We start from the raw sequence: 12,579 nt of genomic DNA, 5'->3' as shown, positions 1-12,579 counted from the left end.
AGATTTGGCACGTGTGTATGTGTAATGGAATATTACTCAGCATAAAAAATGTGATCTTGTTATTTGTGACAACATGGATGGACCTAGAAGATTTTAGACTAAGTAAGTGAAATAATCAAAGACAAAAACCACATTGTTTCACTTACATGTAGAATCTAAAAAACAGAAACAGACTCATGGGTACAGACTGTAATATACAGCATAGGGCATATAGTCTATAATATTGCAATAATTTTATAAGGTAACAGATGGTTACTAGACTTATTGTGGTGATCAATCCTCAATGTATATAAATGTCAAATCACTGTACAGAACACCTGGAACTAATACAATATTGTAGGTCAACTATACTTCAATTAAAGAAATAAAAAAAATCTGGTCATTTTCAGTTTATAACCTTGGGTTTACATAAATAAATTGTATTGTTTTCAAAAGAATTACATTTTTAAATGTTTAGACTATTACACTGAAATATTTAAATGAAAATAATAAACTGTCACACACATTTTAAAAAAATTTAAAATAAATTTAAAAGTTGAATATGTAGAGGCAGAAAACAAAACTGTGGCTACTGGGGACTGGAGGTGGGGTGGAGGTATAGGAATATCGGTCAAAGGGCATAAAGCTACAGTTATGTAGGACAAGTAATCTAGAGATCTGGCGTCCAGCATGATGACTATAGTTAATAAGACTGTACTCGGAACTCCCTGGTGGTCCAGTGGTTAGGACTCCGTGTTTTGCTGCTGTCAGTCTGGGTTCGATCCCTGGTTGGGGAATTAACATCCAGCAACCCTCACTGCACAGCCACAAAAAAGTACTGAAAACTGGAAATTGCTAAGAGAGTACATTTCAGATACTCTCATCATACATATAAATACGTGAAGACGTTAATTAGCTGCAGTAGTAATCACTCTGCTGTGTATACATATATCAAATCATCATGTATACTTTATAAATAAAGTAAGTGAAAGTCACTCAGTCATCTCTGACTGTTTGCGACCCCATGGACTATAGCCCAACATGCTCCTCTGTCTAAGGAATTCTCCAGCAAGAATACTGGAGTGGGTTGCCATTTCCTACTCCAGGGGATCTTCCCGACCCAGTTGTCGAACTCAGGTGTCCTGCATTGAAGGCAGATTCTTTACCATCTGGGCCAGGCCCTGTACACCATCTGGGAAGCCCTGTACACCATAAAGATACACAATTAAATATATACAATTATTGTTAGTAAAACTTTTAAATGAAAATGAAACAGGTTCGATGCACGATACTGGATGCTTGGGACTGGTGCACTGGGACGACCCAGAGGGATGGTATGGAGAGGGAGGAGGGAGGAGGGTTCAGGATGGGGAACACATGTATACCTGTGGCAGATTCATTTTGATATATGGCAAAACCAATACAATATTGTAAAGTTAAATAAAATAAAATTTAAAAAAGAAAGAAAGAAAATGAAACAGATCCTGTTACGTAACATTGCATTACTTTCTCCATAACTCATACCTCTGTTAAATTAACAGTTTCCATGCTTATCATCTGTCCCTACCTCTAGTCCAGTAAGGAGACCTTTTTTGTCTTAGTTACAGTTGTACTTCCCCCAACAGACAACTAGGTGCACAGAAGATGCTCTGTTACTGTGCGGACTGAATAAGCCAGTACAAAGCATCAGCCTGCACCCCCAACACACACACGCACAGGCACACGCACACTTTCACTGTTCCTGTTCTAGCCCAACCCAAGTCTGGAACAACTAACTAGGACTACAGGATGACCTCCTTGGTCTCTGAGCCAGTGGGAAGCACCATGCTGACCTCCTTGCCCCCTCTACTGGCCAATCTAGCACATGGCTGTTTTGACCTCCTATCCTTGCCCAGAGGAACCACCCTGCCTAGGGACCCTGGTGTCTGCAATCTTCCCTTGTGCTTGAATTACCTGTGCCCAGTTTCTTTGCCAGTTATCTGGAAATAGGCAGAGAGGGACCAACTGTACCTAACAGACCCTGGCCTGGATCACCTGACTCCTCTGTGTCCAAGGCTTCCTGTGTATGTGCTAAGTTGCTTCAGTCATGTCTGACTCCTTGCGACCCCATGGACTGTAGCCTGCCAGGTTCCTCTGTCTGTGGGATTCTCTGAGTGAGAATATTGGAGTGGGTTGCCATGCCCTCCTCCATGGGATCTTCCTGACCCAGGGATTGAACCCACATCTCCTTTGTCTCCTGCATTGGCAGGTGGATCCTTTACCGCTAGTGCCACCCAGGAAGTCTCAGCCTTCAGATGATGCTTAAAAAAAACAAAAACAAAAACACCATATTCTCAAGTAGCAGGAGAAGGTCCCGAGGCCACTGCTTTTCGGACACATTAGAGATGAATCCACCTAAACACACCAGTCCCCTTATTCTGAACCCCATCCAAATTCAATCCTATAATAATAGATCATCTGAAATGAGGAGACCTAAAACTCAACCTGCAATGGGTAAAGAAATGAGACTATAGCTGTGGTTTCTTAAAGTTCTTTCAGCTGGACAAATGTCTCTGTGTCTGGTTTATTTCATGTGAATGGAAACAAGAAGTCTTTAAGGCCTGTGAACAACGCACTCTGAGATATGTGTAGAATTCGATGGGTTAAAGATAATTATCTAAGGGATAGGCGTATACTCCTGAGATTCTAATATGATTTTTCAGTTTTCACAGAGGGCCATAAGTAAAATTCCGAAACCAAGCAAACGTTGCTTGCTTCGAAAAAGTAATAGCATCTGAATCAGGGGAGGAGAGAGAAGATGGGAGAAGTGAGGGGACCAGAGAGTGGACAGGAAAGGGAACAGGAGAAGGACAGGAATAGGGACAGGTGAGGGGACAGGAGATGGGACAGGAGACGGATAGGAATGGGGACACAGGTGAGGGGACAGGTGAGGAGGCAGCAGATGAGAGAGGAGACAGGATATGGGACAGCTGAGAAGACAGGAGATGAGAGAGAAGAGGGACAGGAATCAGAACAAAAATGGGGACAGGTCAGGGGACAGGAGATAGGATAGGTGAGGGAACAGGGCATGAGAACAGGTGATGGGACAGACAACGGACAGGAAAGTGGACAGAAGATCGGACAGGAGAAGGGACAGAACATGGGAGAGAAGGATAAGAATGGAAAAAAGTGAAGGAAATGTGACTAGGGCGGCCGCCACCGGCCGAGCTGCGCTGGACCTGACTCTCCCAGGGGAGCCCCACGCCCCCACACCCTCGTAGAGCACAGGGCCCCGCCCCGAGGACCGCCCAGCCCGCCCCGCCACCTCGGGGGCGGGCCCGGTGGGGCGGGGCGGGGCGGGGCTCGCGGGAAGCCTCCTCCTGAGGCGGAAGCGGAAACGCGAGCGCCGCGGGGCCGTGGCCGTGGAGACGCGGGGGCGGGGCCGGCGGAGAAGCGCGACCTTTAACCCGAAGCGGCGGTCCGTGGGAGGCGCGGGGTGGAAGTGCGGGCTGTGGGCGGCCATGGAGGTAACGCGAGGGGTTGGGGGCCGAGGGACCACCTCCCCACCTGCCAGGGTCTGCAGGGCCGCCCGTGACCGGCCGGCTTTCGTTGTGTTTTGCAGGAGCCTGTTCACGAAGGGGTGGCCTCGCCGGCCGCTCGCGGGACCGGGAAGTCCAAGGTGAAGAGACGTTTGAGAGGCGGGTCCCACCGGGAGGGGACCGCCTGGGGGACAGCTTTCCTCGAGGTCCGGGTCTGAGCGGTCAGGGGCTTCCTCTGAGTTCGCTGGGGTGAAGCCTGGCTTTCCTTGCTGCCCCGGGTCAGCGTGCCTCTGAGATTCCGCAGTTTCCAAACGTTCAACGAAACAGTCTGGTTTCTGAGGTCCGAACGGCGACCGGACCAAGCCTGACGGCGGGTGGGCGGCGTCGGGGGCTCGTTCCTGCCGGCGCCTCCTCTGAGGTCACCCCCATGGCATGGGTGGGGGTCGCTCCAGAGATGGGGACTTGCTCCTGAGGTTTCCTGCTACGGCTGAGTTTCAGACAGTCATCCAAACTCTGTGTTCCCGGAAGCTTCACGGTGACCCGGAGTTAAATACTTCTCATCACAGCTTTACCCATTAGAATACTGAGCCCACAGGCGCTAAGTTACTTGCCTTCATTTTTTCAGTTAAATCCTAAATGCGCCCTGATTCATCTTGTTGTAATTAGGGCTTAACGTGTTTTCCTGTGGCCAGAGGCATCTTTCAGCCTTGAATAGGACTCAAGTTTCACACAACTAGAACTTTTAAGTAGAGTTAGTCCCAGTTCCTTGATTTTGCAGTTAAAGAAATTAAATCAAAGAAACTGTCTTAAGCTGTAACAAGGATATTCTGTAGCAAGAGGGTGTGTGCGGTTTTTTTACATTTCATTGTAGTTTAATAATTAACGAGTTAAACTTGAATTTGCTGATCTTAAAAAACAAAGGTCTGTCTAGTCAAAGCTATGGTTTTTCCAGTAGTCATGTATGGATGTGAGAGTTGGACTGTAAAGAAAGCTGAGTGCCGAAGAATTGATGCTTTTGAACTGTTATTTTGGAGAAGCCTTTTGAGAGTCCATTGGACAGGAGACCCAGCCAGTCCATCCTAAAGGAAATCAGTCCTGAATATTCATTGGTAGGACTGATGCTGAAGCTGAAACTCCAATACTTTGACCACCTGATGCGAAGAACTGACTCATTAGAAAAGACCCTGATGCTGGGAAAGATTGAAGGCAGGAGAAGGGGACGACAGAGGATGAGATGGTTGGATGGCATCACTGACTAAATGGACATGAGTCTGAGTAAACTCTGGGAGTTGGTGATGGACAGGGAGGCCTGGTGTGCTGCAGTCCATGGGGTCACAAAGAGTCAGACATGACTGATGGACTGAACTGAAGTGAATATTAAAAAATGTGGCATTTGGTTGATATAAATATTCAGTAGGATTTAAAAAAAATATTTAGGCGGACTTTATGTTTCTTTTTTGTGGTATTTTTGAAACATGAATTATACTAAGTTGGTAATATCTCTGCATCTTCCAGCTGGAAGCCTTGCCCAAGGAAGATCTTATCAAGTTTGCGAAGAAGCAGATGATGCTAATACAGAAAACAAAATTGAGATGTACAGGTATCGGGTTGAAAATACTCATCTTGACTACAATCTTGTTTAATCATGGTTGCAAATACTAGTTTTTTAATAGTACACTGGCTTGTTTTATCAGTGAATCCAATAGTATTAGAGTAGTGGAATCTTACTTAATATTTTAACCACTTATTTTGATTTTTTTTTATTATCTCATAAGCCTAAACTGCAGTTATCTTTGGATTAATAAAAAAGGTCAGGGAGAAGGATTTTAAGAAATAGTGTGTTAAAGTTAAGCACTTTTTTTTTTAACCTCCCTTGGATTGTATATTCTTCTGAGTAAGGCATTTTTTCCTAAAGTTGTCAGTTGATATGTTAGAGACGTGAGGTTCTGAGCCCAAACAAGTTTTTAAAAAGGCCTTAAATAAAGCAGTAAAAGACTTCTTTTCCTGGATTTCTGAAGCATATTTACTGAAGTTGCTTGATTCCCTATTCAGTTTCTATTTCTTTATATTCCACAAGGATTAGGTGTTAGTTTCCTTTTGTAATATGTGTGGGTGAGCTCTTTTCAGTGACTTAACTGCCCAGTCTGAAAGCCAAAGTTTTCAGAGGTTGGATCCATTTATGATAAAGAGAGTAATTTATTTGGAAGTATGTAGGCACCAGATCTGGAAATGAGTTGATGAAATAGATTAACCTGTATGTTTAATATGAGATTAGTTGTTGCTCTAAGGTTATACAGAAAGAAGTTATTTACAGCTGAAATAATGTCTGAGATTTGTTTCAGAAATGTCAAGATGCATAAGAGAAGAGGGAAAAGAAGTAAAGACAGGTTGGGATAAAATAATATTGCTCATTTAGTCAGTATTAAACCAAGATGATGGCGCATAGAGGTTAATCATACTATTCTCTCTAGTTTTTTTAATTTGTAGTTTTCCATGATAAAAAGGGAAATGAAATGCTAGGTGAACTTAATGCTTTCTCAAAAATATGTGCGGTTTCTTAAAAAGTATTAACAATTTATAGTGTTTTTTTTGTTTTGTTTTTAAAGAATGTACTTCTCACTTTAGCCGTAATTCCTTCTTCATTTCTGAACTAGTATCTTTTATTTTTTCATAATTGTTTAGAGTTGGAGAAAGAAGTTGAAGAATTGAAGTCAAAGCTGGTTGCTGGAGGAGCTGACATCATTAAGGTAAGGACACAGTGTGAGTGTCACTTTGATTTTTGTTTTTCTTAGATGAGATACCCGATGATAATTCAGATTTCCTGAGGGCTGTCAGCTGCTCCCACCCAAGGTTACATGCTCCATCTCTCTGGTTGAGTGTGTGGAGAGAGGTGGATGAGCGCTTCTGCCCTTTCTGTTCTGACCTGGTATTGCTTTCTGTCCTCTGCATCCCACTCACTCTGTCCTTAATGCTTGCTGCCTTGGTCTCAGTCCTGCTCTTCCCTTGCCCATGAGGAACCCAGCCCTGAGCAGGACTTTGAGGAGTCTCTCCATTGCCAGGGCTCTTTGTGAAGCACTTCATGTCATCCTTGTGAAGCACACCTACCTAGATGAACCTGTAACTGGACTCGCTCTCTCTTCTTAGTTTTACATACTCTTGTCAGATCACAGAATACTGTTTTTATCTTGTTACTCCCTGTTTAAAAACCTGAGTTGCTTATTCTTACTCACAGGCCCTTATTTTAAAAATAATTTTTTAAATGTATCTGTTCATTTTTTTACTGTGCGGGGTCTTTGTTGCTGTTCAGGCTTTCTCTGGTTGTGAACCGGATCTACTCTTTGTTGTGATGTACGCGGTTCTCATTGCAGTGGCTTCTCTTGTTGCAGAGCACGGGTTCTGTAGTGTGTGGACTTAAGTAGTTGCGGCACATGGACTCATGGATCACTGGTTGTGGCCTAGGGCTTAGTTGTTCCAAAGCATGTGGGATCTTTCTGGATCAGGGATCAAACTCGAGGCCTCTGCATTGGCAGCAGGTTTCTTTACCACTGAGTCACTAGGGAAGCCCTCACGTGCCCTTAACTCTAATTAAATGCTTTTCCTTCCCCCACTTGGCCTGGCCGTCTTTAAAGTTTCTTTGCTTCTGAAAGCTCTACAGTAATTTTTTTTCTTGTTTTTCCATGTTTGTAATTTGAGTCTTGCTGTCTGTCTAGTCTTTGATTATATATTGTCTTATTCTCCCAGCTTTGGAGTGGTGGACAGTCGAGGGGCTCCCAGGAAGTTATTTCAAGGAGTCTTTAAATCCCTGTGTATACCTCGTACTGCCATTTTGTTCTTTATTTAGTCAAAACAGTATATGAATTCTGAATGGTGTGCACAAATAACATTTGGATTTGTAATGTACAGATTGGTTTAAGCATTTCTGAATCATAATGATTTTATTTGATCATTACGTATTTTCCTGATTATTAATAGCCAAGGTTGGCCACAAAATTCATTCCAGTTTTTCATAACATCTTACAGAAAAGCCCGAACAAACTTTGTGGCCAGCCTAGTAATTAATTAGGTCTTTCCTGGTGGCTCAGATGGTAAAGAATCCTCTTGCAATACAGGAGACCTGGATTTGATCCCTGGGTTGGGAAGATCCCCTGGAGGAGGGCATGGCAACCCCCTCCAGTATTCTTGCCTGGAGAATCCCCATGGACAGAAGTACCTGGAGGGCTACAGTCTGTGGGGTTGCAAAGAGTCGGACAAGACTGAGTGACTAAGCACGGTAATTAATTAAAGAACCTGACTCTAGACCCAGACTGCCTGATTCAGATCTTGAGACCCTACTCTGCCACATGCAGGCTGTGTGACCACGGCTATGTTTCCTAACTTCTCTGTGACTCTTCCACTGGAGACTAGAGAGAATAACGAATACTAAGACCTGCTTTCCTAGAGTCAGTACACACAGTGCTGAGAGCTGGATCTGGCCCATAAGTACTCAGTGATTTTGTTATTACCATATATTATTTGTAGGAGATATTATATACATATGTGTATGCATATATACATACATGCTCACCCACACACTAAAAAGCAGGTTTTTGTATCTGAAAAGAACATTGCAGATGCCATTGTGTCAGTGAACTCTTAGCCCTTAAAATATTTTCCATACACTTACATTTCAGAATATTTAAATATTAAATATGTGTCCCTTGTTTCCTCCTTGTTGATGTATTCTCTTGTTCTGTCAAAACTACTCTTAAAAATGGGGTAAAAATTTCTCTTAAGTTAGCTAAGTTTACCTTTAAGGTTATTTAATACCCTGACCACTCAAATCTCAGAAAGTAAAAGTTCGGTAAAATTAAATCAAGATTGCCTGGTGAAATACCAATAACCTCCGATATACAGATGACACCACCCTTATGGCAGAAAGCAAAGAGGAACTGAAAAGCCTCTTGATGAAAGTGAAAGAGGACAGTGAAAAAGTTGGCTTCAAGCTCAACATTCAGAAAACTAAGATCATGGCATCCCGTCCCATCACCTCATGGCAAATAGATGGGGAAACAGTGATAGACTTTATTTTCTTGGGCTCCAAAATCACTACAGATGGTGACTGCAGCCATGAAATTAAAACACATTTGCTCCTTGGAAGAAAAGCTGTGATCAGCCTAGACAGCATATTAAAAAGCAAAGACATCACTTTGCTAACAAAAGTCTATTTAGTCAAAGCTATGGTTTTTCCAGTAGTCATGTAAGGGTGTGAGAGTTGGGCCATAAAGAAAACTGAGCGCCGAAGAATTGATGCTTTTGAACTGTGGTGTTGGAGAAAACTCTTGAGAGTCTCTTGGACTGCAAGGAGATCCAACCAGTCCATCCTAAAGGAAATTAGTCCTGAATATTCATTGGAAGGACTGGTGCTGAAGTTCCAGTACTCTGGCCATCTGATTCAAAGAACTGACTCCTTAGACCCTGATGCTAGGAACGACGGAAGGCAGGAGGAGGAGGGGACAGCAGCAGATGAGGTAATTGGATGGCATCACCAACTCGATGGACATGAGTTTGAGTAAGCTCTGGGAGCTGGTGATGGACAGGGAAGCCTGGCGTGCAGCAGTCCCCGAGGTCACAAAGAGTCAGACATGACTGAGCAACTGAACTGAAAATTAAATGAGAATGAAATCTTTTGATTTCCAGTCCTAATGAGAAGATTACACTAGAGAGTAATCTTGATTGGAGGAGCTTGAGCATCAGTTAATCAGCTGCTTTGAGTTTTCTGTTTTAGAAAAACCACAAATTGCAGTATAATACATCATCTACACATTTGAGAAAGGGAATAGACTTTCCTGCTACGTTTTATTCCTTCATTGGGAGAAAGTACACTGGAAAAACATGACTTTGAATGCAAAGTTTTCTGTTCTTCATAAAAATGTATGGCTTTCTGGGGGCTTCCCAGGTGGTGCTAGTGATAAAGAACCCACCTGCCAATGCCAGAGACACAGGATACCTGGGTTCAGTCCCTGGGTTGGGAAGATCCCCTGGAGAAGCAAATGGCAACTCACTCCAGTACTATTGCCTGGAGAATTCCATGGACAGAGGAGCCTGACAGGCTACAGTCCATGGGGTCACAAAGAGACAGACACAACTGAGTAATTAACACTTTAACATTTTTACAAGTTTCAATTATTAAATTTGTGATAGTCATCTTCTAGTGCATTAAAATATATCTGAAGTTGTATTGCAAACCTGACATATTTGACTTAAAAAAAAAAAATCCATATTTTCCATGTCAAACTGAGAGGTGTGTGGTATTACAGTGAGCTTATATGCTGCTTCCAAATGCACAAGGAAGGGAAAGATTACGAGTTAGGATGTGAAGTTTCTTGTATATATCCCTCTTGTTTTCTTGTTGTTGGAATTTGTATTTCCTGGGAGATGACTGTCCATTTTGTGCCTCTGATCTCTAAGTATATTTATAGCTGTTTTCAGATAATGCCCTCTGTATATCTCCTAAAATTATTGTTTTCAGGCTTCCCCTGATAATTTATCAAAAAGTTTGCATTGCAATACCATGTAGTGTGAAAAAAATTAGTTTTAAAACTAAAATTGTTTTAACAAAAGTAATGTATGCACATAATTTAGAAATAGTGCTAACAACTAATAACTATAATACTAAATAGTTTATGGAAATTATGTTTCTAAATAATATGTTTATCCTGCTATTCTTTGATTTATTCCTTGGTGAGACATTTAGCTGTTAACTTCCTGTTATAACTGATGAAAACTTAGCTATCTTTCACAACAACACCTACTTTCCAAATGGTTAAACAGATCAAATAATCGTTTATATACTTTTTCCTGGACACCTGCCTCCTCAAGCCTTCTGTCCTGTGCTCATTTGGTCTGGTTGTCTCTAGGTCTGCTGTGGTTTTCCTGGAGCCAACCTCGTGCCATGACCCAGTGAATATCTGTCCTGCTTTTGCTTCAGCCCCTCACCTCCACCCCACTTGCTCTGTGGAATGCCATTTACTTTTCTGGTTAACCTTCTCGTTCTGTAGATCATGTTCTTCTCCAGGTTCCTGAGAACAGACGCGTAGGAGGAAGATTGTTATCATCTTGTATTGAAAAGTGGCTGTATTCTACTCTCATGTTTATAAATACTGTTTATAACTTGATATAGAACTCTTAATTTTGTCTACATTTGCTTTGTGTTTTTTTTTGGATCTGCTTTGTTTTTATATTTTTGTTTTTCTTTGTTTCACATTCAGAAGTTCAGAGGCAGTTCTAGGGTGATAGTTGATTACTGTTGTTTAGGATTTTATCTAGGTTTTAAGGTTTAGGATTGACTAAATTCACAGTGAAATGGGTGCATGATTATCTTGTATTGTAAAGTCATTGGATATTGTTATCAAATATGCCAGTTGTGAGAATAACTTGAGAATTCTTCTTGCTTTTTATTTTCTCTGAAGAAACTCATATGTAATTGGGATAATCTGTTGTTTAAAAACTTGATAGAACTCACCTGCAAAGCTCTCTTTTTCTCCTGTGTCTTTGGTAGACCATTTTCAACCTCTAGTTTAATTTTTAAGTAGTTACAGTGTTGATTTGTGTGTGTGTGTGTGTGTGTGAAAGTTACATTTTTCTAGGAATTTTTATCTGTACCATTTTACTTTTCGGTATTATTGGCAGGTTAATAATTGATCATAATATTCTTCTTAACTGTTTAATCTGTAGTTTACATATGGATAGATTCCCTTTCTGTTCACTATGTTTGTGACTTCCGTCTTCTCTTGATCGGTCTCATAAGAGGTCTGCTTTGTTAGCATTATTTTCAAGAAACTGACTCTTGGCTTGTTTGGTTTCCACTTCATTGAGTTCCTCTCCTATTTCATCTCTGCAGTGTATGAACCTTTTCTGGGGATGGGAGGGACACTGGGGGTTTGCTTGCCCATTGTTCTAAGCACTCCTGATCAGGACTGTCAGTCCCAACTAGAACCTACTTCCTGTACCTGCCTCAGCGGTATCTGCTGGCTCCATTCCTGAGCGTTTGGTTTTCTAGTGAGTGTTTGCCAGCTTCTTGTATGTTTCTCCGTGTGAGCTCTTAGGTTCTAGCTTGCTGCTGCTTTCTAATTCACTTCCTCCATCTCCTCCACTGTCATTTTTTCAAAGTTGTATTGAAATTTCTCATATCTGCATGTCTTTTCTCCTTTTCTCTTGGTTCTTGTGTATAGCCTTTTAAATATGCTTACGTGGTTTGGAGAGGTGAGGAGATCATTATGGGTAAAGTCAATCCACTGTTTTTAACCTCAAACAAATTGTCCTGTTCCAAAACAGGCCTTGACTGAACGTCTGGATGCTGTTCTTTTGGAAAAAGCAGAGACTGAGCAACACTGTGTTTCTCTGAAGAAGGAAAATATTAAAATGAAGCAAGAGGTTGAGGTAAGGCAGGATTTTATTTTACTTATTTATTTTTTTAAATTAACTTATAGTTGTAAATTTTAGAACCAAGATCTTAAAAAGTATCTCATTGGACTTCCTGATGGCTCAGTGGTAAAGAATCTGCCTGCCAATGCAGGAGACCCAGGTTCAATCCCTGACCCGGGAAGATCCCACATGCCACAGAGCAGCTAAGCCAGTGCACCACAACTACTGAGACCACGTGCCACAACTACCAAAGCCCACATGCCCTAGAGACTAAGCTGTGCAGTAGGAGAAGGCACTGCAATGAGAAGCCCCTGCTCACCACAATTAAAGGAAAGCCTGAGTAGCAATGAAGACCCAGCACAGCCAAAAATACATAAATATAAATAAGACTAAAAAAATACTAAGGGAAAAAAAAGCATCTCATCTTATTTTAACTGTAATATTTGCAGATAAGGAAACAGACTGATATTTTAAAAGAAGGATAACTGAAATCACTGAGCTACACAGAGAGATACAGCTAACACTTACTGGTCATTTTAATGTTTATAATCTTTTTAGCTGTAGTATCATTTTTTAATAAAATGGGAAGAATATCTGTTTTATGAGAAACTACCAATTTAAATGTTTATTATCTCACATACTATACATACTGTTGTTTGTTCACTTCTCGGATACTTGC

General features: G+C 41.7%; 1 protein-coding gene across 2 annotated transcripts in view; it reads left to right on the top strand.

Annotated features, from left to right (window-relative positions):
* Positions 1-3,334: 3,334 nt before the first annotated feature.
* Positions 3,335-12,579, top strand: part of GCC2 (GRIP and coiled-coil domain containing 2) — a 37,216-nt gene continuing 27,971 nt past the window's right edge. The window contains exons 1-5 of one of the 2 annotated variants that reach the window (XM_006054814.4): positions 3,335-3,485; positions 3,581-3,637; positions 5,013-5,097; positions 6,180-6,244; positions 11,811-11,915. In XM_006054814.4, the coding sequence (XP_006054876.4) occupies positions 3,480-3,485; positions 3,581-3,637; positions 5,013-5,097; positions 6,180-6,244; positions 11,811-11,915 (318 nt within the window). In that variant the 5' untranslated portion in view covers positions 3,335-3,479. Of the gene's footprint in view, positions 3,486-3,580; positions 3,638-3,684; positions 3,838-5,012; positions 5,098-6,179; positions 6,245-11,810; positions 11,916-12,579 lie in introns of those variants that run through there. The other variant, XM_044925961.2, reaches the window with a different exon arrangement.

Source organism: Bubalus bubalis, chromosome 12 (assembly GCF_019923935.1).
Source record: "Bubalus bubalis isolate 160015118507 breed Murrah chromosome 12, NDDB_SH_1, whole genome shotgun sequence".
In the NCBI taxonomy this organism is placed as follows: domain Eukaryota; kingdom Metazoa; phylum Chordata; class Mammalia; order Artiodactyla; family Bovidae; genus Bubalus; species Bubalus bubalis.
The sequence above is the reverse complement of the archived record's forward strand: the minus strand, read 5'-3'. Positions and strand labels throughout refer to the sequence as shown.